Raw genomic sequence first — 24,922 nt, forward strand, 5'->3', positions numbered from 1 at the left:
GTACACGTTACTGGCAGTTCAGAGCTATGTTCTCAGATAGTTTCATACTGTGAAGGAAATCCTTTTGATTCTAGCTGGGTTTCAGTTTGAACTGCACAAAACCTGAAAATACTGAAAATGATGGATTAAAAGAAATAAAAGTAATTTTTATTCTGAGATAGAAAGTCAGGCATCCTTACAGTCATGTCAGAACCAAAATACAAGTTGTGCTGTAGAAAAAAAAAAAAGTTTAAACACTGTGGATTGCCAAGTTACCATATTAATGTAAGAAAAGTTATATTATAAAATACCATTAGAAGTAATCACCACCTCACGCCATCAGACATTTTATAAGATTATTTGCCATTATATCTATGTATTAATACAATTACATCAATTTACACATGTGAACTAAGGTAAATAATGGTGTGTTAAGAACAATGAGTTATGTATATATAGCATTTTAAAGAAGGAAAGAAAATAAATGGTGTGAAACTACATTTGCAGCCTTCACAGGAAATGGAGCACCATTCACAGAAAAGGGATAGCAGTTAAGACAATTTGTGAGCTGTTATGAGGCTCTGTGCAGGCAGGAACTGACAAGGAACTTTAACACAAAACCTATTTAGGATTATTATAAAAATGTTGGGTTGCCGAGTGTGTAAAATACTTCACAGCTTCAGTTGTTTTTTAGAAGTTCTCTATCATTTCAGATAGGGAAGAGCTGTGCTGTTTGATCCTTTTAGAACACAGCTGTGGGAGGAGGTGCTGAGATTCTGTCCTGCAAGGGAGGAAAAAAATCCCTTTAACATTCATACTGATATTCTGTAATTGCTGCAGATGCTTCAGCCCGCTTTTGGTAGCTTTTCCTTTTTGCCCCTCTCTGCTCTGGGTCTTCACCTTCTGCAGATTGTTTACCAGCAGATTAACACCATTTTAATTTTTTTTTGTTAAGATTTGAAATTGTTCTCATGTTGTCTCCAATTTCCAGTTCTTTCCACTGTTACATCCTGATTTACGATGTTTGCCTCTGCATGCATCTCCTCTTGAATATGTTCCCTTTGCCCCTGTGAACAGCAACACTGCAACAGCAAGGGTAGCATAAGGGTTGTGCCATGAGCAGATGTTACCAAGCAGCCTTAGAAATAGCTGCAGTTTATGACACTGTTCTTCACCCCATTGCCTCCCCCATCCCCTTTGTTTCATATGGGCAAGAGTTTTGTCTGAATTCTCTCACTTCATAAACTCATTCAAGTGAAACTGTAAAGCCTGAAGCATACCTATTAAAGTAGAAGGAAAATGGAGACCCATCAGATGCATTATTGAAATGGTCTGTGCAAGCCTTGAACTTGGTATTTTAAAGCACTTCTGTGGCAGAATAATCAAACTGCTACTCTTACTCTGCAGGTCTTCATTTCTTCTCATGGAAATTCTGTCTTTCCATCATTTCCATGCATAAACACCAACACTTAGCCTGTTATAGGCAGTCTGTTTCTCCACAGATTCACATGATTCTCTCAAGATCACTGCTGGTGTTGCTGCCTTCTTGCTTTACCTTTGTTATGATAGTTGCCTGTAAAGGAAGAGCTGGAAAATAGGTGGATGTAGAGGTACTGTGTGTGCTGTTGGAGTTTCTTGGCTATGTACAAAGCCTTGAGTTAGCTGTGGTGGCTCCGCATGACAAAGTGGAACAGGCCCATCATGCCAGATGAAGACCAGTGGTAAACAGCAAGATGACAGTAGGAAGTGCTTACTGGCAAGAGGGTAGGCACGTACTAAGAAAATTAGGACTGTTGCCATACCAGCTGTAGTGATGTCTCAAATCCTCTTGGTCATTGAAAAGGTCAAGCCAGACCAGTGTCAGGTTCACCTGGATTTCTCTAAATTTGTGGATCTGTGTTCTGTTGGCTTCATGCCCAAATACACTAATGGACATAGCTTAGGTTTCCTTGTGTGGTTATCTGCCTCTGGTGATGGATAAAAAGGCCATGTGGCCATACTGATATCATTACATTTACCAGCTGCCACTGTAGTGGGAGACTGCAAAGTATTGCAGGAAAGGCTGTCTCTCTTCATAACTAAGCACTTTAACTTGTAATGTGTCTGGCTTTTACTGACCAAGAAAACAGATCAGGGCATGATCCTGACATCATTTGTATAGAAAAATGTCCTGGCAACATGTATTTGTCTCCATACACTATCTGAGAATGCTGAACACTTCATGTGATGCATGTGATCTACATAGTCCATTTGCAGAGAATGCTAGGATATTTGAGGCAGTTCATGATTCATTTAGTGCTCACACAAGATTTTAGAGGATTAGGTCTGTATATCCCCACACACATGCATGCATGTATACACTCAGTTATTTTGATCGCTTCAAGGCAATGAAGAGTTCTCCAACGTTCTGTAGTTTTGTCATAGTTTGTTTCAAAGACAGAAGAAATCAGACTATATTATCTCCTTTTATGCTTTGTTTACAATAATACCTCCACTGGGTCTTGTAAAGCAACATATTTATTTGTAAACCATTGCTAAAAATAAGGAACATTATAATCAAGTCAATATTATATTTACTACCGTATGACTTCAGCCACAGCACCCTGCAAAAATACATCACATGCTCTGTATGCCATCTGAGCAGATTTAGCTTGTAAATAGCTACCACTGACAGATCACTAACTAAAACATTACAGCTCAAAGCATCCTAGACAATTTTCATGGCCCCTCTGGTAAATTTGTCAAGGAATGAGATGCGCTTAATGTTTGTCACGTGTATGTTTACATTTTCAAAATATTACTGCTGTATTTTCACTGAGATTAGAAGGTATATGTGACCTTACCAGCCATAAGGTTGAAGTATTACCTGACAGGGAGTAGAGGTTCTAACTATGGTTGTATTGTCTCCAAAAATGAATGAAAACTCAGGATTCAATAGTGGTAAAACTACTTGACAACCTTCTCCCAGTGGGGTGTAACAGGAGAGAAAACAACCTTTCATTATTCATGACTAAATACCTCTTTTTTCACTAATCCTTTATTTCCAGCAATTGTTGAGGCCAGAGTGTCCACACCTGGTTTATTATCTGTTATAAATACCTCACTACACAATTCTGATAGATCATCATACAACTTTTACCTACATAACTCTAAAGGACTAACTTAATGAGATGTGCACGTGTTTCCAAACCCACATTATGTCTCTAACAGCCTCTTATTTAGTACTTGTCTGCTTTATTATTTATGCAGTAAAGGATGGTACGTTTGTAGTAAAAGGATTTTTTGTTTGTTTCCATCCACTCTTTGTCACAGACCATGCAATAAAACATCTTGGCAACTGCTTCTTTAGAGCAATTTTCATTCCATTCCTTTTGTTCCTGCCAAAGGAACTGGCACATTTTCAGGCAATGTGAGTGAAAGTCTAGGCAATGTAGAGATTTGTGGCCCCACTTATCTTCTGAAGAGGACTAACAAGTAACCATCACTGAAAGTAAATTGGTGGTATATTTGTGCTGATTAGTATCCTGCAGATACTATGAAATGAATTAATAATGACATGGCCATTTAAATTACACGAGGGTTGCCAAGTGGCTTAGTTTATTTTGAATTGTTAAAAAAGGACTGTTATTCCTTCATTTGAACCCACAGTGGTGTGGGATTATGCAGGAGTTTCAGATTATTTCTATTGGCTGTATATGTATCTCTAAGATCTGGTGGCAGCAGGAAGAGTAGTGGAATAAGAGCACCCTGCACATTTTTACAGTTCCTATTACCAGATTATGCTGGGTTTGCCACACAAGGCAGCCATGCTGGGAAGGAGAACATTGCCCACATATTTCTTTGGTTTCTAGTGATTTCATATGGATGTTTCTCTAGTTCCTTTAGATTGTAAAGACATGAATCATTTATGGACAGGGTGCTCAGGGTTGTCCAAACCAAACAGGACAGGGTTCTTGGAGAAAGAACGCAGCTGAAAGAACTAACGTGCATTTTCCCTCTTTACCAGTAACTCTGGCATAGAAGTCTGCCCTTCAAAAGGCCACATCATAGTTTCCCAAGAGGAGTGCAAAATACATAGCACTTTGATGTTTGAGCATGTTCAGACAATGGCTGTTGGTATAGAGCTAGGCTCTGTGTTTCTGGCCAGGCAGTCACATTTTCACCCTGTAACCAGTGGTCAGCGTATGGTATAAGAACACCTCAGAGATATCTCAGGCTATCAGCTTAAGAAGTTAATTGCTTTAAATGCTTCAGACTCATGTGAAAGAGAGGGAGCTCTGTCCTAAACTTCTGACAATGCTTTTAAAATATATAGATCAGTATTATCTTGTATTTTTTGTGCCAAAACTCTTCACAAAGAACTATAGGTTTAAATTATTACATTTTCATTTAATGATATTTATTCTGGAAATTCCTTAAGGGTTGCTGATTAACAATACTCTATCCTCTTCATAATTTGATTTAAAGTGTAACTTGAAATTATCTGGAAACAACCTTTGTGCCTTTCTTCCTCTAGTTATTAAGCCAAGCAGACAATTGTTCTTTGTGCTTTTAAAGAGTCACTGATTAAAAACTAATAATGATCACTTTTTAATTTACACACAGAGCAGTAGTTCTAGGGATATCAAACTTCAGGGCCCAGTTTCAGTTACCAACTGAAGTTTACTTAGCATTGATGTACAAACAGTGTGAGAACACTTTGATGAGCTCCACAGCTGTCTTGGGAAATAGGATCTGAAGAAATCTGAACCAGCCAGCTTGATCTCTGAACCTATTGAAGTGAGAAGAGGAATTGAAAAAAAACCCAAAAACTTTGTGACCCCAAAATTGTTTTTCTCCTTTAGAGCACTGTTGGTCCTTCAAGACCTAGTCCTTTCAGATGGTCTGTTTTGCTATTTCTTGAACTGCAAATGTTTAGGTTCTTACTGAGAGATTAGGAACCTCTGAGGCAGCCTTCTGAATCCTGCTGACTCATTAAGGTTTTGAATCTACCTTATAGTGGATGAAGAGGACATAATTCATAGTATGAAGAAATGGAGAAGGTGATAGAAAGATACAGTTAGTTCTCTGTAGGTAGATGCAACTATCCATGGTCTGGATTTATCCTGCCCATCTTTAAGTGTGTAACTGAATCATCCAAGTCAGGAGCCTAATGCATAGTCTCCTTTTATAGTCAACAGAGAGACAGTGACATCTTCAGAGAATGACTCAATCTAAGATCTGAATTGTACTGTGGATACTTCCATCTCTTACTGTTGACTGTTGGGGAAATAATGATATGGTAGGCTCTTCAGACAAGACCTTCAGTTTATTACCTAATGTTGAGTGAGATGTATTAGGATGCAAAAGCCCAATCCTGTGTGGTGCGGACCATCCCTAGCCATCATGCCAGGCCACTCGGTCCTTTTCTGATCCAGGATTTGCTTTACAGCAAACTGCAAAAAAGTCAGTCCTAAGCAAACTGCTAAAATTTGCTGTTACGCTTAAGCAGAATCGTCCTCCTTATATATCATATGCTCATTGTCTATTTCTATCCCAGGATTGTTTGTATGTCAGCATCCCTGAAAATATGATGTGTAGTTTATTGTTTCTGAAAGGCATTGTTGGTTCTTATTGTTGTGGCAAAGGAGGGGAAAGAATCAGGCTTGTCTGTTACCGATTAGGCCTACAAAAATAGTAGGGCTGCAGTGGTGAAGGAAGAGAAATAGAGTTTTCTACAGAAATATGTGTATGTTTTGAAAGCAATTGCTGGAATGAGTAATTGTCACCAAGGACGTGGAGAAAAAGGCGGCATTTGAATAAATGTAGGCTGGAATGCCATAAGACATTCTTCCCTGCAACATTAAGAAGTTACAATAACAGTAGTACTTCTTGCTTATTGTGGTTTCTTTCATCTCAGGATTATGGTTTTTCTAAAAGGTTGATGTTGAGTGACTTGCCAAAGGTCACTGAAAGCTTCATGACTACAGCTCTTCATGTCAGGATGTCTGATTTTCAGATCTATGCTCTAAACCCTTAAAGTCATTGCTACTCCAGTTTTATCCCATATGAAAAGGTCTTACAGGATTTATTTGGACTATCTAAAAATGAAATAAAGGTCTGTTATGCTAAGAAATAAATATGCTATTTTAGGCATTGCTTTAGGAGTCCAAAATAGTAATTCTTTTCTACTCCATTTGTTTCCCTTGATCTTTCCTTCCAATTATCTCCTTACATGGCCTCCCAGATTTTTCATGATCCTGCCTGTCACTCAGAGTGATCAATCCTCTTTCATATTGCTTTTGACTGCTGGCCAACAAAAGGTATTTTCATTGAAGTTAGAAAAAAAACTAGCCAGACAACAAAGAGGATAATGATAGCTAGTTCCTACAGTACAACTATAACAATTTCACTGTGTTTTCCTCCATGGAGCAGCCAGCTGGTTACTTTTCCCCCTCTGGTAATGAATTGCACTCATGATTAGAGATTATTATATCTTGCTGGCTAGCAAAGCCCAATTTAGGTTGGCACCACAGCCTGTTTCTGCTAGCTGCTCCTATCCATGCTAGTCATTCCCACTAGCTCTTGCTCCTCCTTCTAGCAGGTCTACATTACTCCATGCCAAAAACTACTTTTACTAGCTCTGCTCCATACGGCTGTGCTCTGCAGCAGCTCTTTCCTCTGTTAGCATCTCCTGTTGGCTGTGCCTTGTTTCAGTAGCTGCCCTAACTAACCAACTTCTAAAAGAGTTCTGGTATTTCTGTCCCTGGAAGAGAGGTTGTGCACTATTTAGGACTAAACACAGTGTTTTAACTCACAGGAGACTTTTAAGCAACTTCTTTTGTTTGAAATTCCTCATAGAGAACTCTTACACAAATCTTCTTGCTTGTTTTTTGTTGTAATCTTTGGATTATAGTTCTGGAAGCTATTGCCTAGGCTGGGGTGACCCTTCAGGCACATTTAGACAGAGGTGGTTGGCTCAGATTCCTGTATACTATTACAGCTATAAACTTTATTTTATGTTACGCTATGGTTCTCTTTTAACAAAATGTCTTTCAAATGTGAAAACATGCAAAACAAACATATTTCAGGCCTGTCCATTGGTCTTTTACCTTTCTCTTCCCTTTGTTTTTGTAGTTCTTTCCTTGTTGTTTCTTTCCAGGCTTTTGGGTTTTTTTGGATAGGATGTGTATTGAGGGATGGAGAAAATTACTTTTATTTTTGGCTTCAGCAATGTCCAAAACATTGTGACCTTGAGACAGTTCCCTTCCCAAATAAGGAGGAAACATTGGGAAGGAGGAAAACCACATATTTTTTTTTTTAATTTATTTTTTATTTCCCTCTCCCTACAGCAAAAAGTAACTTTAAACAATCAAAATGTATTTTTGGGTATTGTTTCAGCTTACTTACCTCCTCATGTTTTCAAAATACAGGAGGTGTCAGGGAACCAGAAGAGAAGGAAGTTCAGGGTGAGGGGATGTCATATTCTGGGAGCCACCAAGCTAGGAGGAAAACATAAGAAAGCAAGCAGAAAGCATTTTCACAGAAAACATCAGTTTGGGGGAAACGTGCTCTTAGGGGAAGACACCAACCACATCTGCCCCTCATTCTGCCCATGGCTCTCACTTCCAGAGTCTTTTAGGTGATTTCTCTTCTCTCTTGAACATCTCAAGGTTGTTCCCTGCTGAAAGTGCTTTTCATAAGTATGGTCCTGCTTGCAAATATATTCTAGTTTATTACAGCATTACCAGCCTGCCAGGGGACTCAGAGCTCAGCATCCGATTGCTTCCCTCCCAACACACAGCTTCTCATTGACATTATCCATGGCTTCCTTTGGTGAGTCTGTAAGGTCACTGGCCTTTAACCCTTCAAAACCCTCACAGGATCCATTTCTGCTGTGACATGTAGAAGAAATCAGCCATATAGTTATGGGTAGATTACACAATAATGCAAACATCCTGGGCTTTTTATTTCAGCTCTCCTATGTTTTGCATACTGAGTGCCTAGCCCAGCATGGGGTCTGTATGCTACATGCAAAGCTTCTCACACACCACAGTAACTTAGCCCTTCCCCCATTTATTTGCAGTACTGAGCTTTGACTTATCTGCCCTGGGACACCATGTGTCAAGTGCAGCTGGTTTGCCTGAGCAGTGATTGACAGACAGGCAGTGCAAGCTGAAGAGATGCTGCAGTGGCCCTACAGCAGGAGAAATGCTGTGGTGCAAATTTGAATCCCTGGGCGGGACCCAGTGGCAGAGAAGGAACCCTGACATGAGGTAAAACACAGCCTCGTGCTGCGCTCCATTCTCCCTGAGCACAGCCTGACACATAAGGGTATCTTAAACTGGGAGATAAAATACTTGAAACATCATGCTATTTATTTAAAAGACAAAGAATAGATCCTAGAAAAGTGCCTGATGGGGAATTGCCACTCCTGGCATTCAGAGCATTTCTTTCATCCTTGTTCTCCTACTTCTTCTTCCCCACATGGTTTTTCCACTTTCATGTTTTACCTCAAGTCTCAAATCATGTCAAAGTCCCATGGGGAAAGGTTATATTTTCCTAGATGTTGGCATGATGCTCAGCCCCAAAGGGCTCTGACCCCAGCAGTGAGTTTTTCTGTTACTGGGATGGAACTATGTACCAAGACCAATTTGCCCCAGCTGGGATTTGTTCTCTTACTAAACCTGCCTTTGCTGTGTGCTGTGATTGTAAGCCTTGTTCAACCAGGATGATTACATCTTCTGCTCCCAACAGTAACCTAAAACAGTACTTTATTTAATATCCTGGTCAATCAACAGTTTTCTCTGTGGTGAAGCAGACAACTCAAGCACAGTGGGGAGTGCCCATACAGAGCCTGGACCATAGTGCTTGCATTAAAGACTACTCTGTTGTAAAGCTCATTCTTGCTTTATCAGTCCTTTATAATCGTTAATTGTCTTTAAGCATCTTGTTTAAACTAGTTGCAGTTTATATGGGTTGATTCTATCAAAATGTAGACAGTTCTGTTTAAATTAGGAGAGCAATCTCAGATTAGTACAGTGGTAGCAGTTCGAGACATTGACCCAGAGCACTGAAATTAGGAGCCAGCCCTGTAGGTTGCCCTTTTCCTACTGACTAGACAAGGAGTGTATTTCCCAGGGTAGGAGACCACCTGTCTTACCATTCGACTATTATACTTCTGCCTGTACTGACACAGTTACGCTCTGGTTACAGGTGAAGCTGAAAAAAAACATAGTAAATATGTTCAGGGTTTAATTTACTGATTTTTTTTTTCCTAAATGTTTAGTGGCTACCACTGAACATTTAATTGTAGCAGTAATTATACCATTATCTTAGGCTGACATTTACCTATCAGTGGATTTCTTTCATTTTACAGACAGGAAACTGAGGCACTGAAAGGGGCCATGAAGCAGATTAGGGTTGGAACTGTGAAGAACAGTCCTTTTTTTTTTTTTTTTCTTTTCTGAATCTTTATCCACTCTTCATTAATTTTGTTTTGTTTCCTCTGTTGAAGCCCATAGCCTCATCTGTCATTGGTAGACTTAAAACCAATTGCTCTATTTAAATACTTGAGAATAACATACTTTTCTGAAGAGTTCATGTAGCTCCTTTCTTCCCTCCTGTGAACTTGCTGTATTTCTTGGGGACCTTTTACATTTTGGACAGTCCCACTGAGAAAAAAAAAGATGAAGAAAACATATGCAAGGAAAATACTTCTCAAGCCATAGAGCCACACTTTCAAATGCACAAATATCTCTATAGGATCAGGATGCTTTTCCTCACAAACATGAAAATCAGCAGTGTAATGCTATGTTCACAAACATGAAAATTAGCTGTGATGATAGCTATCATTAGTAACAACAACTTGGAGGTCAACACCTTAGAAATGTAAATCACAGTTCCACTCAGAAATCAAATCAGCTGGGTCCTGCAGGTGTCCTTATTTACTATCAGGTCTGCAAATGCTGGTTTTCTGTTGGTCTGATGCCAGAGAAGCAAAATAGAGAGTTACTAGAGGTAGGAGGAAACACAAGATGCTAAATAGTTATTTGAGGAATTAAAAAAAGCCCTAGTACAAATGGTCATAGTATAGTCTGAGCACTGTTAACTCGGCATACAAGAGGTTTCTAATCTATTGGTGCTTAACAACTGTAGAGATCCCCTCCTTCAGTCAGTGCACACAAGGTAGAAGCTGGACCAGCCATTGAGCATGCTCAGGTATTTCTCTTCCTGGGAGTGCCAGAGCATAAACTGAAGTGGTGGAAACAACCATTGAGGAAAATGGAAGGGAGGTTTGCTTTGGCAAAAAATTCAAGAGCTTTTCAAGTTGCCTTTGCTTCAATGCTCACTCTGCCTGGGATAATGTTCTTCGTGTGCTCTTGAGCTGTGAGAGACCTGGGATATTGTTTCAGAAAACTCTGATTATGTCTAAGCAAATAGCCTAGCTGGGGGTGCCAGATCTAACGCTAGATCTGGCCCCAGTCCTGACTGACCCAGCAGTTGCACCCTATAAAATGGATCTGAAAGGACAAATACAGGGTAAGAAATGGAGACCTGGAAAGTGTATTAGCCTCAGAAGGAGCAAAATCACTGTTCTAACTAGTGCTATGGACAGCAACAACCAAAATCTTCTATATGCCCTGGTAAGAAATTATTTCTGAATATTACCATTGGTGAGAGAGTGAGAGGCCTGATTGGTTGCATTGGTAATTCAACCTACTACAGTGAACTGGCAAGTATGATTCCTGAACATTGGAGAAAAGACTCACAAACACCAACACCAGCAGCATAACTGCAGAAGAAATAATCTACCTGCCAGCCTGGAGAAGCCACATGCAGAGCACAGCAGCATCTTTCTGTGCTGATGCAGAGCACATTTTCTGTGTCTTGTACAGAAGGAACATGCACAAATGTGGTTATTTATAGCTTCTCCACCCACACACAGCTTTGAAACTGGCTCTAAAAGAAGTTCAGCATTTAAAGAATACAACAGGGTTTTTAACCTGAAGATATTTTTTTTTTCTTTTTTTGATTTCCTGAAAAACAATATTCTGGGAACATTAGTAACAATCCAGGCATTAAGGAAGAAAACATTAGTTCTTCATTTGTCTGTCTATTGTTCTGTTACTTGGAATGTTTTTAGAGAGGCAGTGCCAAATTTTATCAAGTAAAATATTTAATCAAGAAAATGAAAGATAAGTGGGATACATTTGATGAATGGGAACTTTACCAAAGGAAAGCAATGTTGAGTTGAAAGAAGTTATTTCTCAGGGTAAGAGGCACTCCTTTTTGGGGAGTCTGCATCCTAGATGACAGCATTTAGTGCAGGAGCAGGTTGGGGCTGTGTGATCTCAGCCAGTGCCCAGAGGAAATGGGCAAGTACTGCTCTCAGAATGCCCAGCCTACTCTCAGCCAACTCTGCCAGAGCCCTGAATTGAATGTGCTGTTCCCAAGAGAAAGACATGACTAAATCCTGCATCTCACTAATTACTAGGGCTGGATTAGCACTTTCTTTACATGGTATGAAGGTGGATGTTCTCACACTTCCCCAAATGCATGTAATGGTTACAAAACCATTGTAATGTGTTTATAGATATGAAGAACTGTGCAAGTCCATAATGGCCATCTGCAGAAAGCAGGCACAATGTTATTTTTTGCCATGTAAGCCTGTGAAAAGTTAAGTTGGAGCAGCTGTGCGAGAGACAGTGCACACCTCACCATCACGTGAAGTCGATAGCCACATTGCCCATGGGAGGGTGGCATATCTGGGAGCAGATGAGTGTCTGTGACTACTGTATGGGTCCACAGGCCTACAGTAATGTGAAAGCTCTTGGAGGAGAGGGGGGAATGGAAGAGCAATGCTACTGCAAGATAAGGCCTGAATCAGCAAGTCACCGTGAACTTCTGAGACTGCTAGGAAAGTTCAGAGCAATCTTGTTGGTGCTTAGGCCACTGCCATGGGAGATATTTAGGATATTTAGGATATCTTCACTTAACAGTCATACTGTTAACTCTGGACCTCTTTCACAACTGTTTTGCATACTTTTGCAATAGAAACTAAGAAGGGGGTAGCCAGGGGGAGTTGTTATTCTGTGGCAATTTCCACTGCAGAAGCTATTGATGAACAAGGATCTTGCTGCAAGGACTGTCTTGTCTGGACAAACTCCTACAGTCCTGTTTCCAGATGGGCTTGTAGGATATCTGTGGGTGCTAGAAGCAGTGAGGAGCCTGAAAAAGACTATGTGCATATATTTTTGCATATTGAGGACGTTTCTGACACACTTCTAAATTGGTGGACCCACGTGTCTCAGTAGTTGTATAATTTACTCAGATGTGTTCACTAGTATCAGCTGTGCTTTGCAACGCTGGCCCCACTGTTCTGCTTTTGGTAAACTCGTGGGGCTTTTAACTACAGAGGTTAGATTTTTGTTGTTAAAATGAGAAATTGTGCAGAGGTGAAACTTTCACATAATGTCCAGGAAGCTCATAAAAACACCTACAATCTGATTTCATGGGGACTTCTTTTTTTGGTTGAATGTATACAAGGGAATAAAGGAAGGTTTTTAAATGTTGTTATTGGCTCTGCATTTAATTCCCCTTGTTAAGTTAGTTGCACTGTGCAGAAAAATACTGATAGGTCTGTAAGGTTGTTTTTCCCTCCAAAGGTAAATGGGACTGCATGTTTTATTCTTTTGAAAAGACCTCTTCAATTATGTGGTGGTATTTGGAATAACTACAATTAGAGAGGAAAAGCAGGGGGTGATTAAAACATCATACTTAATATCAGCTGCATTAGTTCTCTGGCTTTTGAAAGAGACCCAGCCGTAGCTGAGTACATATGTACCACACAGAGGAGCTGTGGTGAAAAGGAAAGGCAAAATGGACGGGACAGATTTCTGACTGACTTCAGGGAGTGTTGTCTATTTTAGCATTTTAAGAGAATCTTCCTTAGAGAACAGATTGAAGAAGTATCACAATTCATCTTGTCCAATCCTCAGACTGTGTTAATGAGTGTAGGCCCTGTTTACTCAATTCCACCTCTTTAATAAAAACAACCAACCAAAAAAAAAACCCCAAAAACCCAACGACACAACCCCAAAAGCTCAGATCCTTTGCCTATCGTTTGGTGATAGTGGCATACACTGATTAGGTCTTAAGCCAATTTGAAATAAGTGACTCTTATGACTGACCATCTGAGCTGAAATAAATACAGAAGAACTTGGTTGGCTGGCTATATTATTTCCTGAAGATGAATTAACGATTGCCACACAGACAGGTCAAGCTATGGTATTGCAGGATTTATAGGTATATGCTCAGCAATTAGGCATTTATACCACAGTGAATTTGGAGCAGCTTAGACCTGATTTTAAAGCCCTGCCTTTCAGTGGATTGCCTGCTCATATTTGTGCAGCTGACATGATGTTGTTTACTATTTATATTTCAGTATGTTCCTATATTGGAAAAGGTTCCTAGAATCCCCAGCCAATTTTGGATCCACATACTGCTAGAAGCTGCAGAAACTTAACGTAAAAGGCAGCTTTCACTCCAAACTTTCGTCAGCCTTACTTGTTTTGACTTTAAGTGTGGTTAATGTCATTTTAGAAATGAGAATGGAGGCAGGGAAGTTGAGTCATTTGCTGAACTGGGCATTGAACCGAATCACTCAAATTCCAGTCTGCTTTTGATATGAAATCCTTGTTGCTTTTTGCTTATTTCTTAAAACTTGCATAATTTGACATGCTTAACTAAAGAGAGTGAACAGAGTAAGGCACTGTTCCCTTCCACCACAACTGAACTGCATTAGCAGAGTAGTATCTGTACATCAGGAGTGTGCTTATCTGCATTAACCTATGCAGCTTGTAACATGCTGTCATACGAACTAGGCTTGTTCAGAAGTTGCTACATGGGAAATAGAACATGGTGTTCAGGCGTGTGTCTGGAGGCTCAGTCTGCTGGATGCATAACTAGCCCTGCCTATTAACTTTACAAACATGGGGTCTTTGATCAACCTTTACTGAAGTCAGTTGAAACTTTGCTGTGGATTTTGGTGGAAACAAGATCTCAATTTGAGTCAGATCTAGAAGTCTCCGAAATTAAAAATAATCTTATGGGAGCCAAAGATGATGTTTCTGATTTAAACATGAGGTGTGATTCCCTTCTTCAAAAAAATGTTTTTTAAAACACTTTACTGTGCCACCAACTTAAAATTATAATGAAGAAAGAAGTGAAAAAGGGAGATCAGCTTTTATTAGGAGGTAAAAAACACAAATGAGAATAGCTGAGTTTTGTTTTGGGTTCTATTATGAACCACTAATAATAGGAGGAAAAGCCAGAGGATAAGTTCCTTTTTATTTTAGTGTATTTTCTCAACTAGATCTCTACTTGACCCTGCTGTAACAGGGCCAGGGATAGGAGGGAAAAGAAATCTATTTTCAGCAATGATTTGGAATACAACAAAGAAACTATATTTTAATTTAAATCAGACTTGGTGTGCATTTTATTCATTAAAGAGGATTAGGGTTTATTAAGTCTCCTTGAGTTGTTGTGGGTTTGGGGGGATTTTTTGTTTCATTTTTCTTCTGATTCTCAGTCTTTGTTCTGTCTTCCCTGGTGCTATTGCTGACACCAAATTCTCCTGCAGGGCCTGGTAGCAGGCCATGGGTTGGGGTGCCCATACCAGCCTGACAGAACTGTGTCATCCAGGAGCAGCTGTAATTCCAGTGGTCAGAAGTTGACAATCTCACACTGGCTACTGTCTCCACCCTGAGATTCAGTGGTCTCCCTGGCAAATGTGTGCTCTTTATCACTTAGAGGCCCTTTCGTTTTACCTCACAAGAAGGGAGTGGTTTGTGGGTATCCTGAGAGCATCCCTACTTTGAATTGTGTTTCTCATAAATGCATATATGATGTGTAGCATCTAGTGCTTCTATTGTAAGAAATTGAACTGTCTTTTGCCAAGACGTTCTCTGTCTTGTATTTGCAAATTCTAGTTCAGCCACTAAGTGTTAATAACTAGGCTTGTACAGTTTTAAAGGGCTTTGACATAAAAGGTTGGATTTTGTTGCTGTGCTGTATAACAAAACATTTACAGTCAACTTTGGATGTAAAGTACCTATGAAAGCAAAATCTGAAACATAACCCTTTTAACTACACTTCCTGGTTACAAAAAGCATGATTGGCAAAGGCAGAGTTTCTGGAATAGGAGTTTCAGACATGCAAGACCATGGAGTTACTGAACCTTCATAATAGCTGCTACAGGAAAGGTAAAGAAGAGATTTGATTCTTGTGAATGGAAACGGTGATGAGACTAAAAAACCACAAGTTTTGAAGTGCCATATGAATTCCTGGTATCACACCAGAACTCTAGTTAGCCCATAGTGTCTCAAGAGCAAGCAATAAAGTACACATAGTGGCAACTTGATATTGCTTGGCTTCCTTTCACTGGCATAAGCCTAGAAGATTTTGGAGGCTCTATCCATGTGTTTAAAGTTAGGAAATGCTTATGCACCTATTTGAAATGGGGCCTCATTTAAAGCCAAATAAATTGGGTGTACTTCACTGGAATTGCTCTGGAATTTATTACAAGTCTGCTAGAGTTACCAAAGAGTTAATCTAACCCCTTTGAGTTATGCCAGGTTTGTACTGTTTTGAGATCAAGATCTGACTCTTAACTGCTTAAAGTGTAAAATGGTGTAATTTATTTTCAGTTTTCAGAGTAACCTAGTTTTAAGAGTCACTATGGCAACAACAGTGGGTGTTGGAGTAACAAAGATTAATGATTCCCTCAGCCAAGGCACTTCAGTGGGTCATCTCGCTCAGGAGCAATGAAACTGTTCAACATAGGCCGGGGTCAAATGCAGAAGTCGGGGTGTCCGATCTGCTAGCACAACACACTTCATCTTATTAATGCTGGTTTTATCACCAACTTACACTTCTCATCTCCTTCCTGTAGGACAAGGGCAGGCAGGGTTCAGTGACGATATATTTGATCAAGCCTCTGTGTTTAGGGAAATGGTGGATTCACCATCCCTGGAGGTATTTAAAAGATCTGTAGACGTGGTGCTTAGGGACATAGTTTAGTGGTGGACTGGGTAGTGTTAGGTTAATGGTTGGACTCGATCATCTTAAAGGTCCTTTCCAACCTAAATGATTCTGTGGTTCTGTGATTCTTATCCAATTCATTCTCCTTTCATCTTCTTTCATGGCTGGTAAAAGAAATGAAATTTAAAAGATGTGAAAATGCAGAAGTTTTTTCAGCTAACTTCAACAGCAAATATAGTTCCTTAAAATAGAGGACTTACTACTCCTTTCATATTTTGTTTTCATGTAAAATGGGAGCAGAGCATGGGGACTTGCAAGAGTTGGTTCCCAAGGAGATTTTAATTTAAAGTCTGATAAAGTTGTGAGGTACTTCTTCATTTTCACATTTACTGATTGAGAAAGATCCTACAGAAAGAGGCTTCATTTTCAAAGAGCTCCATTGACATTCTGCCCTTTAAAAATAGTGCCCGTTGCTTTTTTAAATTTAAAAATCAAATTAACTTTTTAAACTATTAAAAGAATTGACCTTAACTGCACTAATGCAATCATCTTGCCATATTCCCATCATACAAATTAGCCTAGAGGAAGAGCAATTATCATCCCAGAACTTTGCTTAATTATTGCCTGATTGCTTCTTCAACCATTTTCCTTTAAAACCATGTTTCCATTTCTTTCTTCCTGTGTTTTCCTCCCTTGTCCTGAACAAACGATCACCATTCCCTGCAAATGGACTCTGAGGTATGTTTTTTCCCTGACCTCACGTGGGCATTATTTATTTTGCCAGTTTAGATGTTCTATAGGTTCCCATCGGCAAGAGTTTGATCATCAGCACAAAGGAGTGTGGAGAGGCCTCTGGAAGCATTTCTTTTCTAAGCACCTGCTTCCTGATGCTGCACTCAGATGAAACCTATCTGTATTGCCACTGTTACTATTTATGCAGTTACACAGATCGTTCAAAAGGGACAGTTATGGCTATTCTTCCTCCAGGTAGCATTTTGAATCTTGTGATTACCCAGCCATATAACGACTGTAATAGCTAGTGCAGTCAGCCTGCTGTAATTGTACTGGAGTTTTATTTAATTTTCTTGGTGACCTGGGTTTTCTGCTTATTTTGTTGGGTGTGTAATTGTGTCCCTGCAGAGATAAGGAGACAGGATATGCACATCACAATAGAGAAAAAATACTGCTTCTACCACTTTTAATCTTAAATTAGGTGAAATAAGAAAAGAGATATTAACATCTTCATTTTAACACGTATGTGTATCCTGCAGCATTCCTGCCATAAATGCTGCTGACATCAGATGTGCTTCTTGAGCATTTGGTTTATGTTCTCCTTTTGTTAACAGGCTCCAAGCAAACATTTCATGCTTTTGAACCTGATGCTATATAAACTTTTACTAGCTGGGAACTAAACACAGAATTAGGACTCTCCGTCAAGAAAATAAAGGGAACCGCCTTTTTCACCTCCCAGCCTCACATGCACACTTTCTGGAGTCCTATACAAGACACCATCAGAGTAAACAGAGCAACTCATTTATTTCATCCCATGCACTTTTTATGGGACTGAGCAGAGGAACAGCAGAACAGCTACCCCAGTCAACTCACCAGTAGTGATTGGGTCAGGAAGGTGTGGGATGGGAATTTGCCACAGGTGAAGGTAGAATACCGAGACTATTATCCTCCAATCTTTTCAGAAGATGTCTGTGAGTTATAATGTTTCCCAGGTGATTCCAGGGGCAGCTTCACCCATGCTTGGAAATGTGCCTTGAAGCTTGAACTCAGCTATGTTTTTATTAATGCTGTATTATCTAATGGACAGCAGCCTGCATTGGAAAATGCTGCCTACGTGGGGAGTGTGTCCACACAAAGGTTAACCTGTATTTAAATTGCAGTCAGGCAGGATCAGGCTTTACTCTGCTAGGAGCTGCAAAGCAGGAGGGAGGTCCTGGCCCCTGTCCTGAGCAGCTTTCAAACTAGTGGAAGTACAGTAGTAAAAGCATACCAGAAAGAGAGTTGGCATATACTGGAGCTACAAAATATTTATGTTTCAAGAAACACCTCAGATGATGGATCTGTCTGTAGCACAGTATTTTAATTCCAAAGAATTCATAACTTGCGGACTTTTTCTAGCTGTTTTAAGAAAAAATAGCTTGGCAATAAAGGACAATTAGGAAATTAGAAGATGTAATTTGGAAAACACTCTTTACAGCAGTTTTAACAGCATCTTCAAGGTGTTTATGTTTTTAAGGAGTAATTAAATTATTTGAACTAAGTCACTGTAACTTCAATGGCTAACTGTATTTCAGGATGTTAGTTTTTGGCAATAGAGAGTAAGTTATACAGTCCGTGTTCTCAATTAAAATGTTAAATGTTTATCTTGAGTTATTACACAGTTATGCTAGTTCTAAAGACATTTCCTTTCTTCAGGGTGAGGGAGTATGTCTCCAAACATGCTGACAGGTAGATGTTTACAAGTGCTGGTGATTTCAGGTTTAATTGTGACCTTTCAGAGTTGTTCCTGCATTTGCCACAAGCTAATTGCTTAACATTTCTCATTGTTTTCTCTGGGGAGTAAATGCTTTGTATCCATTCAGATTTATGTTCTTGCTATTGCTTTGCTCACTTGGTTATTCCATCCTTGAGCTCCTCATCTAGTGCAAACTTTCTGTGCCTTGTATGATGGAAACAAAGACGTGATATTTCTCCATGTTTGCAATTTATTGTGAGCTTATTAGATGGCAAACGCCTTATATGAGGAAAACCATATTAACTGCTCATATAAATGTTTAGGATTCTTTTGATAGTTAGGGCTATCAGATTATCAGAGTTTCACGCGAACATCCTGTCTTCTGCTAATTTCCTGGGACACCTCTTAGTCTCTTTATATATATATTCCCCACCTTCTATGCAAAATGAAATTATATTATTTATGTATTTCACTGAATGGCTGTGAAAACAAATGCATTGAAGACTGGAGTGGTCAAATATTTGTTAACATGAGTTTCAGAGCCACAGAAAATGTTGTTAAGCGGGATACTCTTTAAAAAGTCATGATTTGTTTCTTGTGGAAATCGTGGCAGAAGTAGAGTTTATTGAAAAATTTGAACTTGAACTTTTTAAGGAGCAGATAGGGTCTATGCAATCTGAGACATGGCACTCTAAGCAGAGAAATGGTGTAGGAAATAAGTAGTCAAATAAGGTGTTACAGCCAATGTCATTAGTGGATGGTTTATAGATTTTTTTTCTTTTTTTAATCTTATCTGCTTATGTAGTGTTGATTTATTAAGTGGATATACAATTTTGTCACCTGAAGGGGTATTTTATATCTAATCTTATAAGCTAAAGGATTTGGAAACCCAATCAATACTCGTATAGATGACTTCATAGGGAAACTTTCATGTCACAGGAAGGATTTGGTGAATCACCAGGTGGTGCCCTTCTGTGTCAGGCAATATGGAATAACTGCCCAAATGAAACATGAGACTTGGCTGCAGGAGTTGCCAGCTCTTGGATGAGTCCTGGAAGAAAGGTTTATTCCATGTGGATTAATGTTCTAGAGCTTTGTTTGGGTGGGTTTTTTTGTTGAGAGTAAAGTATCCATATTTTGACCAATGCTCTGGCCTAGATTCATTGCCTTCATTTTCATCTTTATTTAAAGTGGGCATCATACGTTGTATTTCTTATTCTGAATTGAAGCATGTAATGAATCATCCATTTATAAAATAGAAGAGGCAATCTCTGTCAACAGTCATCTAACAGTGGCTAAAGCAGCCTAATATAACATTGGTTGGGATAAAAAATTTATTATTATGTGATTACCACTTTAATGCTATACGCATGAAAAAGTTATTAGAATAGTTTGCTGTAGAATTACAGTAAATGGCTATCAAATATTAATAAATAGAAAGCACATACTGCATACTACCTTCATATGAAATATTGTGTAAATTAAAGCCATTTGCCACTTAAATATTTAAAAAATAAGGCCTCATGAGATTCTTTTCAAACTTGAATTTTGATCTAGTTCCGTATTTAATAGATAAGTTGAAAACTCCTGACAAGAGGGAAGAGAATGTTGATGAAATTATTTACAGGCTGTTAATGACACATACTAGAAGACCACCCTCCAGTAACTAACGCTATTACAAGTTATATACAGATTCCTGGTCAAGAATATATTGCAGAACAGCTCTTATCAGATCAACTGGCACATGACTGTCAAACAGTTTGAAGGAATGTATTTGGGTTTCTTTACCCACAGCAAATGGTAGATAAACTGATAAGAAAAAGGGAACCAGAAAGCTATGACTGAACTGCCAAGACACTTGGTCCTGCTTCCTCATCCCCAAAGTGACACTTGTGCCAAATATGTGTTGTCCCTGCAGGACATAAAGTGCTTTGATACCCCATTTTGTGAAATTATTTGTATACTGTAAATGAAAAATACCTTGTAAGCACAAAATATTAATTGTTTAAAAATTCTTTTTCCAGCAAAGAAATAGGGTTGGAAAATAAGTATATATACATAAAGCTTTGTTTGTACTTGGAACTGCTTATAAAAATATGCTTGGGATCTACAATACAGGGAAGACTCAAAGCCCAGGTGGTTTAGATTCTGTACAAGCAAGCCATGAAATAGCTTTACTTGCCTAAAATAAAAAAAATAATCGCATCTTCCATTTCTCCAGCCTTAGGTTTCTAGGCTTAGTCAATAACATCTGGTCATTTATCAGCCCCACACAAGTGGCTCCTTGCACAGCAGGTCTCTCCTGCCTCAGTTCTGTGCCAGGGCAGAGCCCTTCTCAGGCCAAGCTGCCATGAGTTGCAGGGTGTCCTGCAGCCCTGCCCAGCATCACTGGGGCCCATGCTTGCTGCTTGCACCCCAGCACTGCACGAAGAAAGGATGCAGGTAGAGCACTCAGCGGTAGTAGCACTATCCAGGGGAAGCTTGCTGTGTCTTCTCCTTTCAGTGTGACAGAAATACCAGCTGTTATTTGCTAGTCCGTTAGCATCAGTAGCAGCGAGGATCAACAACTCATTGCAAGTGCAGGGCTCCTTGCTGAATGAAGTCCTAGCTACTTACACCAATACCAGTACTGATCTAATACTATTTATTCTCTTATCTTCTATGTATTGGGAAAGAGATGTAGGAAGGGTGGAGACCACATCCTGAAATTTCCTGAGCTCATATTGTCAAGTTAATTTTTTCTTCCAGCTTGTAGCAGACCCCAAACAGATTTGATCTAAATTTTAGTGCCAGTGTTATTGTGAGAAAAAGCTCCAAATGGATAGTGCTCATAGAGTTGATCTATTTTTAGAACAAAATCCTCTTTAACTTTCAGAATATCAGGTTTGCTGCTCTACTTTTCCATAAGGATTGGTTACTTTTGGAATTGAAAATCTGAAAGACTTGAATCCCTCCACTGTGATATTGGGCTCACTTAAGATTCTTCCCACTGAGATCTGCTGTTTATGTGAAATCAGCCATCACTGTTCTTCAGTTTACTCAAGGAGGTCTTAAGAGGATGGTACTTGCTATAAAAGATTCCAGGTTTCTGATTCCTGTTCCCCAAAATTCATTTATGTGAAAGCAAATATTTAATATCTGCCAGGCACAAATAACTAAGCTAGACTTCAAAATAAATTGAATAGTAAAAACCCAATAATCCTAATTTACCAGTAACATCTATAAATATTTATCTTCTATCCAGCTGGAATGGACTTTGACAGATCTGCATGTGTTTAGCCATAGCCAGCACAAAGCAATACCTTTGCAGCTGTTTTATCCTCACCCTGAGAATTTCTCTGTGCTGCTGTGACAGGAGAGGTAATTGAATGTTCTTCTTTTCTGGCAGGTACTGGACTGGATTGAAAATCACGGGGAAGCCTTTCTGAGTAAACATACAGGAGTGGGGAAGTCTCTACACAGAGCCCGTGCGTTGCAGAAAAGACATGATGATTTTGAAGAGGTAGCACAGGTAAGAGTCTGAATCAAAGAATTCTTCTTTCTGGCTTGATTTTCATTACTCTTCTTGTATATTCAGAAAAAAACTATTGCTGTTTTGGGTCACACTGCTCTCTTCAAATATTTGGAGCTAACCAGGATTCTGTCTCCCATATTTGAAAGTTATCATGCAAACTGCAGAGTATGATAGCAGCAGGATTTACAATCAGAAAATCACCATATTGGGTCAATGGGAGGTCTCAAAGCCTGTAAGAAATTGCAAACAGTTTACAGGATAGTAATGCAAAGTGTTGGGACATAGAGGAGGACAGCTATGAGCAAAAGCAATAGAAAAATTGACTGGAACCTCCTACAGTGCAAACTGAGGACCTTGAGTATAAGATGGAAAGTAGCAGCTACTAAAGAAGCAAGGGAAGCACTGGAGTGTGTTTGCAGTAAGGAAAACTACCTTTCCACTCTTTCCAGGAGGACAGTGTATTATGTGGAAGAGGTTTTTGTTTGTTTTGGAATGAGAGGCAATAATTACAGGTAGACATTATTATTATTTATTTTTCTCATAGCACAGGGTAAGCAGGCCTTGTTCAGGAATTTTGGTATGAAGCCAAAAGCTTGTAACTTCCTTGAAGCATGGTCATAGTAGATGTTTAAACATACATTCTGTCTTTATTTATAGAATTTAAAAGAAATAGGACCTTTGAAAAGTTCTTCCTTTTTTTTTTTTTTTTTTTAAAAGTATCTCATGGCCAGAACTTATCCAGTCTCAACTCTAGCTGTCAGATCATGTTACACCTTTTTTGTTTGAAATTTGAAGCATCCTCTATCAGAAATTGATCTTCTGTAAAGGTACTTCTGCTTTGAGTATTTCAGATGAAATCTTGGTTAATCTATATAAAGCAGAATGTATCAAATGCTTTGTCCTCCCGGTGCACACAAGGCCGGTTATTGCTCAAATATTTCACTGTGGCATAAGACAAAAATGTATTAGACTTTTGTTTTGTTTTCCTGTAGTACCCTTCCCATGTGCTGGCCTAGTTTAAGATGTTTCCAGGAACAGGGACATACCTCTTTCATTGTGCCTTCCAAAAAACTAGTTCACTGCCTGATGACACCTACTGCCTAGGTAATTTTTTAAAAATCTCCCTCATATTCAATTTACATTTCTTTTTATTTTATTTTATTTTATTTTATTTTATTTTATTTTATTTTATTTTATTTTATTTTATTTTATTTTATTTTATCTTTTTACCTTTTTTATATCTCTTTAGTCTTATTTATCTCTATTAAGGAGATAAATGCCAGGGAAGGAGATGAATGAACAACTCTGAAATATCTGTAGAATGTAAGCATATCTTCTCCTATGTGCCTCTTAACCATGTAAAACACATTTAATTCTACTAGCATGTTCATATTAACCAGTCCCTTAAATACCTTTGTTACCTATTTCTTCAGATCCATTCAGTTTGCCAACATCTTTCTTGATGGAGTATTCTTGCTAGTGAACCTCGGTGTTCCCTTTTAGCTGTGATGAGATGTCTTTGTGTACCATTGACAAATCACACAGCCTGAAAGCGGCAGTACTAGATTGGTGAGTCTCTAAAGTTTTATCGGACCTCCTGTGGTTTTAAGCCGTCTGCTAATAGGCTTGAATTTCTAGAATTAACTTCTGCAAATTTATTAAAATGGACCTTAGGCTGGAGGTTGCAAACCACAGTTCTACAAGGCCTCATCCAAAAGCACAAATTAGTGGGAGCTTTCATCCTGAAATCAACATTAGGTGCCTTTCCAGAAGATGTGCTTGAGTCAGCTGTTACTGGATGTAATACTGGGGGAACAAATGAAAAGAAGATCGTATAATATACAGGAACTAAAACTAGGTGATTCGGTGTCCTTTGTGGCATTAATATCTTCTAAATCTCTCTTCTCTACAATACATTAGCTTCATAATTCCAGTTACATCTTGCATTTCTGGATCACATTTAGCTTTTTCATCTTTTTTACCTCCTCTTTGAGTAGTACTTCACTGGAGATGCAGGAAATAAATTAAGAACAGGTGAGAAAAGACAGAAAAATAACATGGTCTTGACAGGAGAGATGAGAGCAAGCTGTGTAACTGTCTGCACCTGGAAACAACAGCTCACTTAAGGCTTGTTCTACTGAACAATGTAATTTGGACATACATCCCTTCATTGGGGTTTAGGAACCTTACAGATGTGAAGCTTGCATGCATAGGCACTAGGATAAGTCAGAATAGAATTATTTCACTTAAGACTTTTCTAACCCCTCCATTAGTCCTCCTTCTACACTATTTCAGAATTTCTGTCTGTGAATAACTTTAGACACATTTCCATTCAGTTTACGAGGCCAAATTGACAGCAGAGTATATGAATCTAGTTCAGTGAATGACCACATGTGTTCAAATGAAGGTGGGTGTTTGGGAGGAGGATGGAGAGGAAAGATAAAAGTGTAGCTTACATGGGTATAGAATCTCTTAGGTTTATCTGAATTTGATTCTTTAACATCTTATGAGATAGCATCAATGGGTGTCTTATTCCTCTGCCTAGACAATTGTGAGCAGTTACAATCAGTCCCGCACTCTGAGTATGAAGTTTATGATGCCTCCTAATTAGAAATAACTGATGAACCTGGTTACTTCGCCCCTGGCCTTAACAGGAATAGTTTCCTCTGGTGCATTCACACCAGAATACTATTGCTAATTTATGAGGCCTGTCTGCAGTGTGACACTGGAATGTGGTGCTGGCATATGGACGTGGGGACATGCACTGAGGGGAAGTGAAAGGAATCTCAGGCTTATATCTGAGTTCAAGGACTTGAGAATATAATACTCTGCTTTGGAAAGAGGAATAGCGAGGGTAAGAGGGGAGGCCATAAATTTAGCACACCTGGTATTCTCCTGCAGAAGCTTCTAGAGAGGTCAAGTTTTGATTGGGGAATAAA

At 39.1% G+C, this 24,922-nt stretch overlaps 1 protein-coding gene across 16 annotated transcripts in view; it reads left to right on the forward strand.

Annotated features, from left to right (window-relative positions):
* The window catches only part of KALRN (kalirin RhoGEF kinase), a 360,200-nt gene that overhangs the window by 93,336 nt on the left and 241,942 nt on the right, over positions 1-24,922 (forward strand). For all 16 annotated transcript variants that reach the window (XR_003398843.1, XR_003398844.1, XM_026853030.1 and 13 more), the window contains exon 9: positions 21,858-21,980. Coding sequence is in view for 14 of the 16 variants with exons in the window: in XM_026853030.1 (XP_026708831.1) it covers positions 21,858-21,980 (123 nt within the window). In the remaining 2 variants the exon portion in view is untranslated. The remainder of the gene's footprint in view (positions 1-21,857; positions 21,981-24,922) is intronic.

This window comes from Athene cunicularia, assembly GCF_003259725.1.
Source record: "Athene cunicularia isolate RWA chromosome 7 unlocalized genomic scaffold, athCun1 chr7_part1, whole genome shotgun sequence".
Lineage (NCBI taxonomy): Eukaryota > Metazoa > Chordata > Aves > Strigiformes > Strigidae > Athene > Athene cunicularia.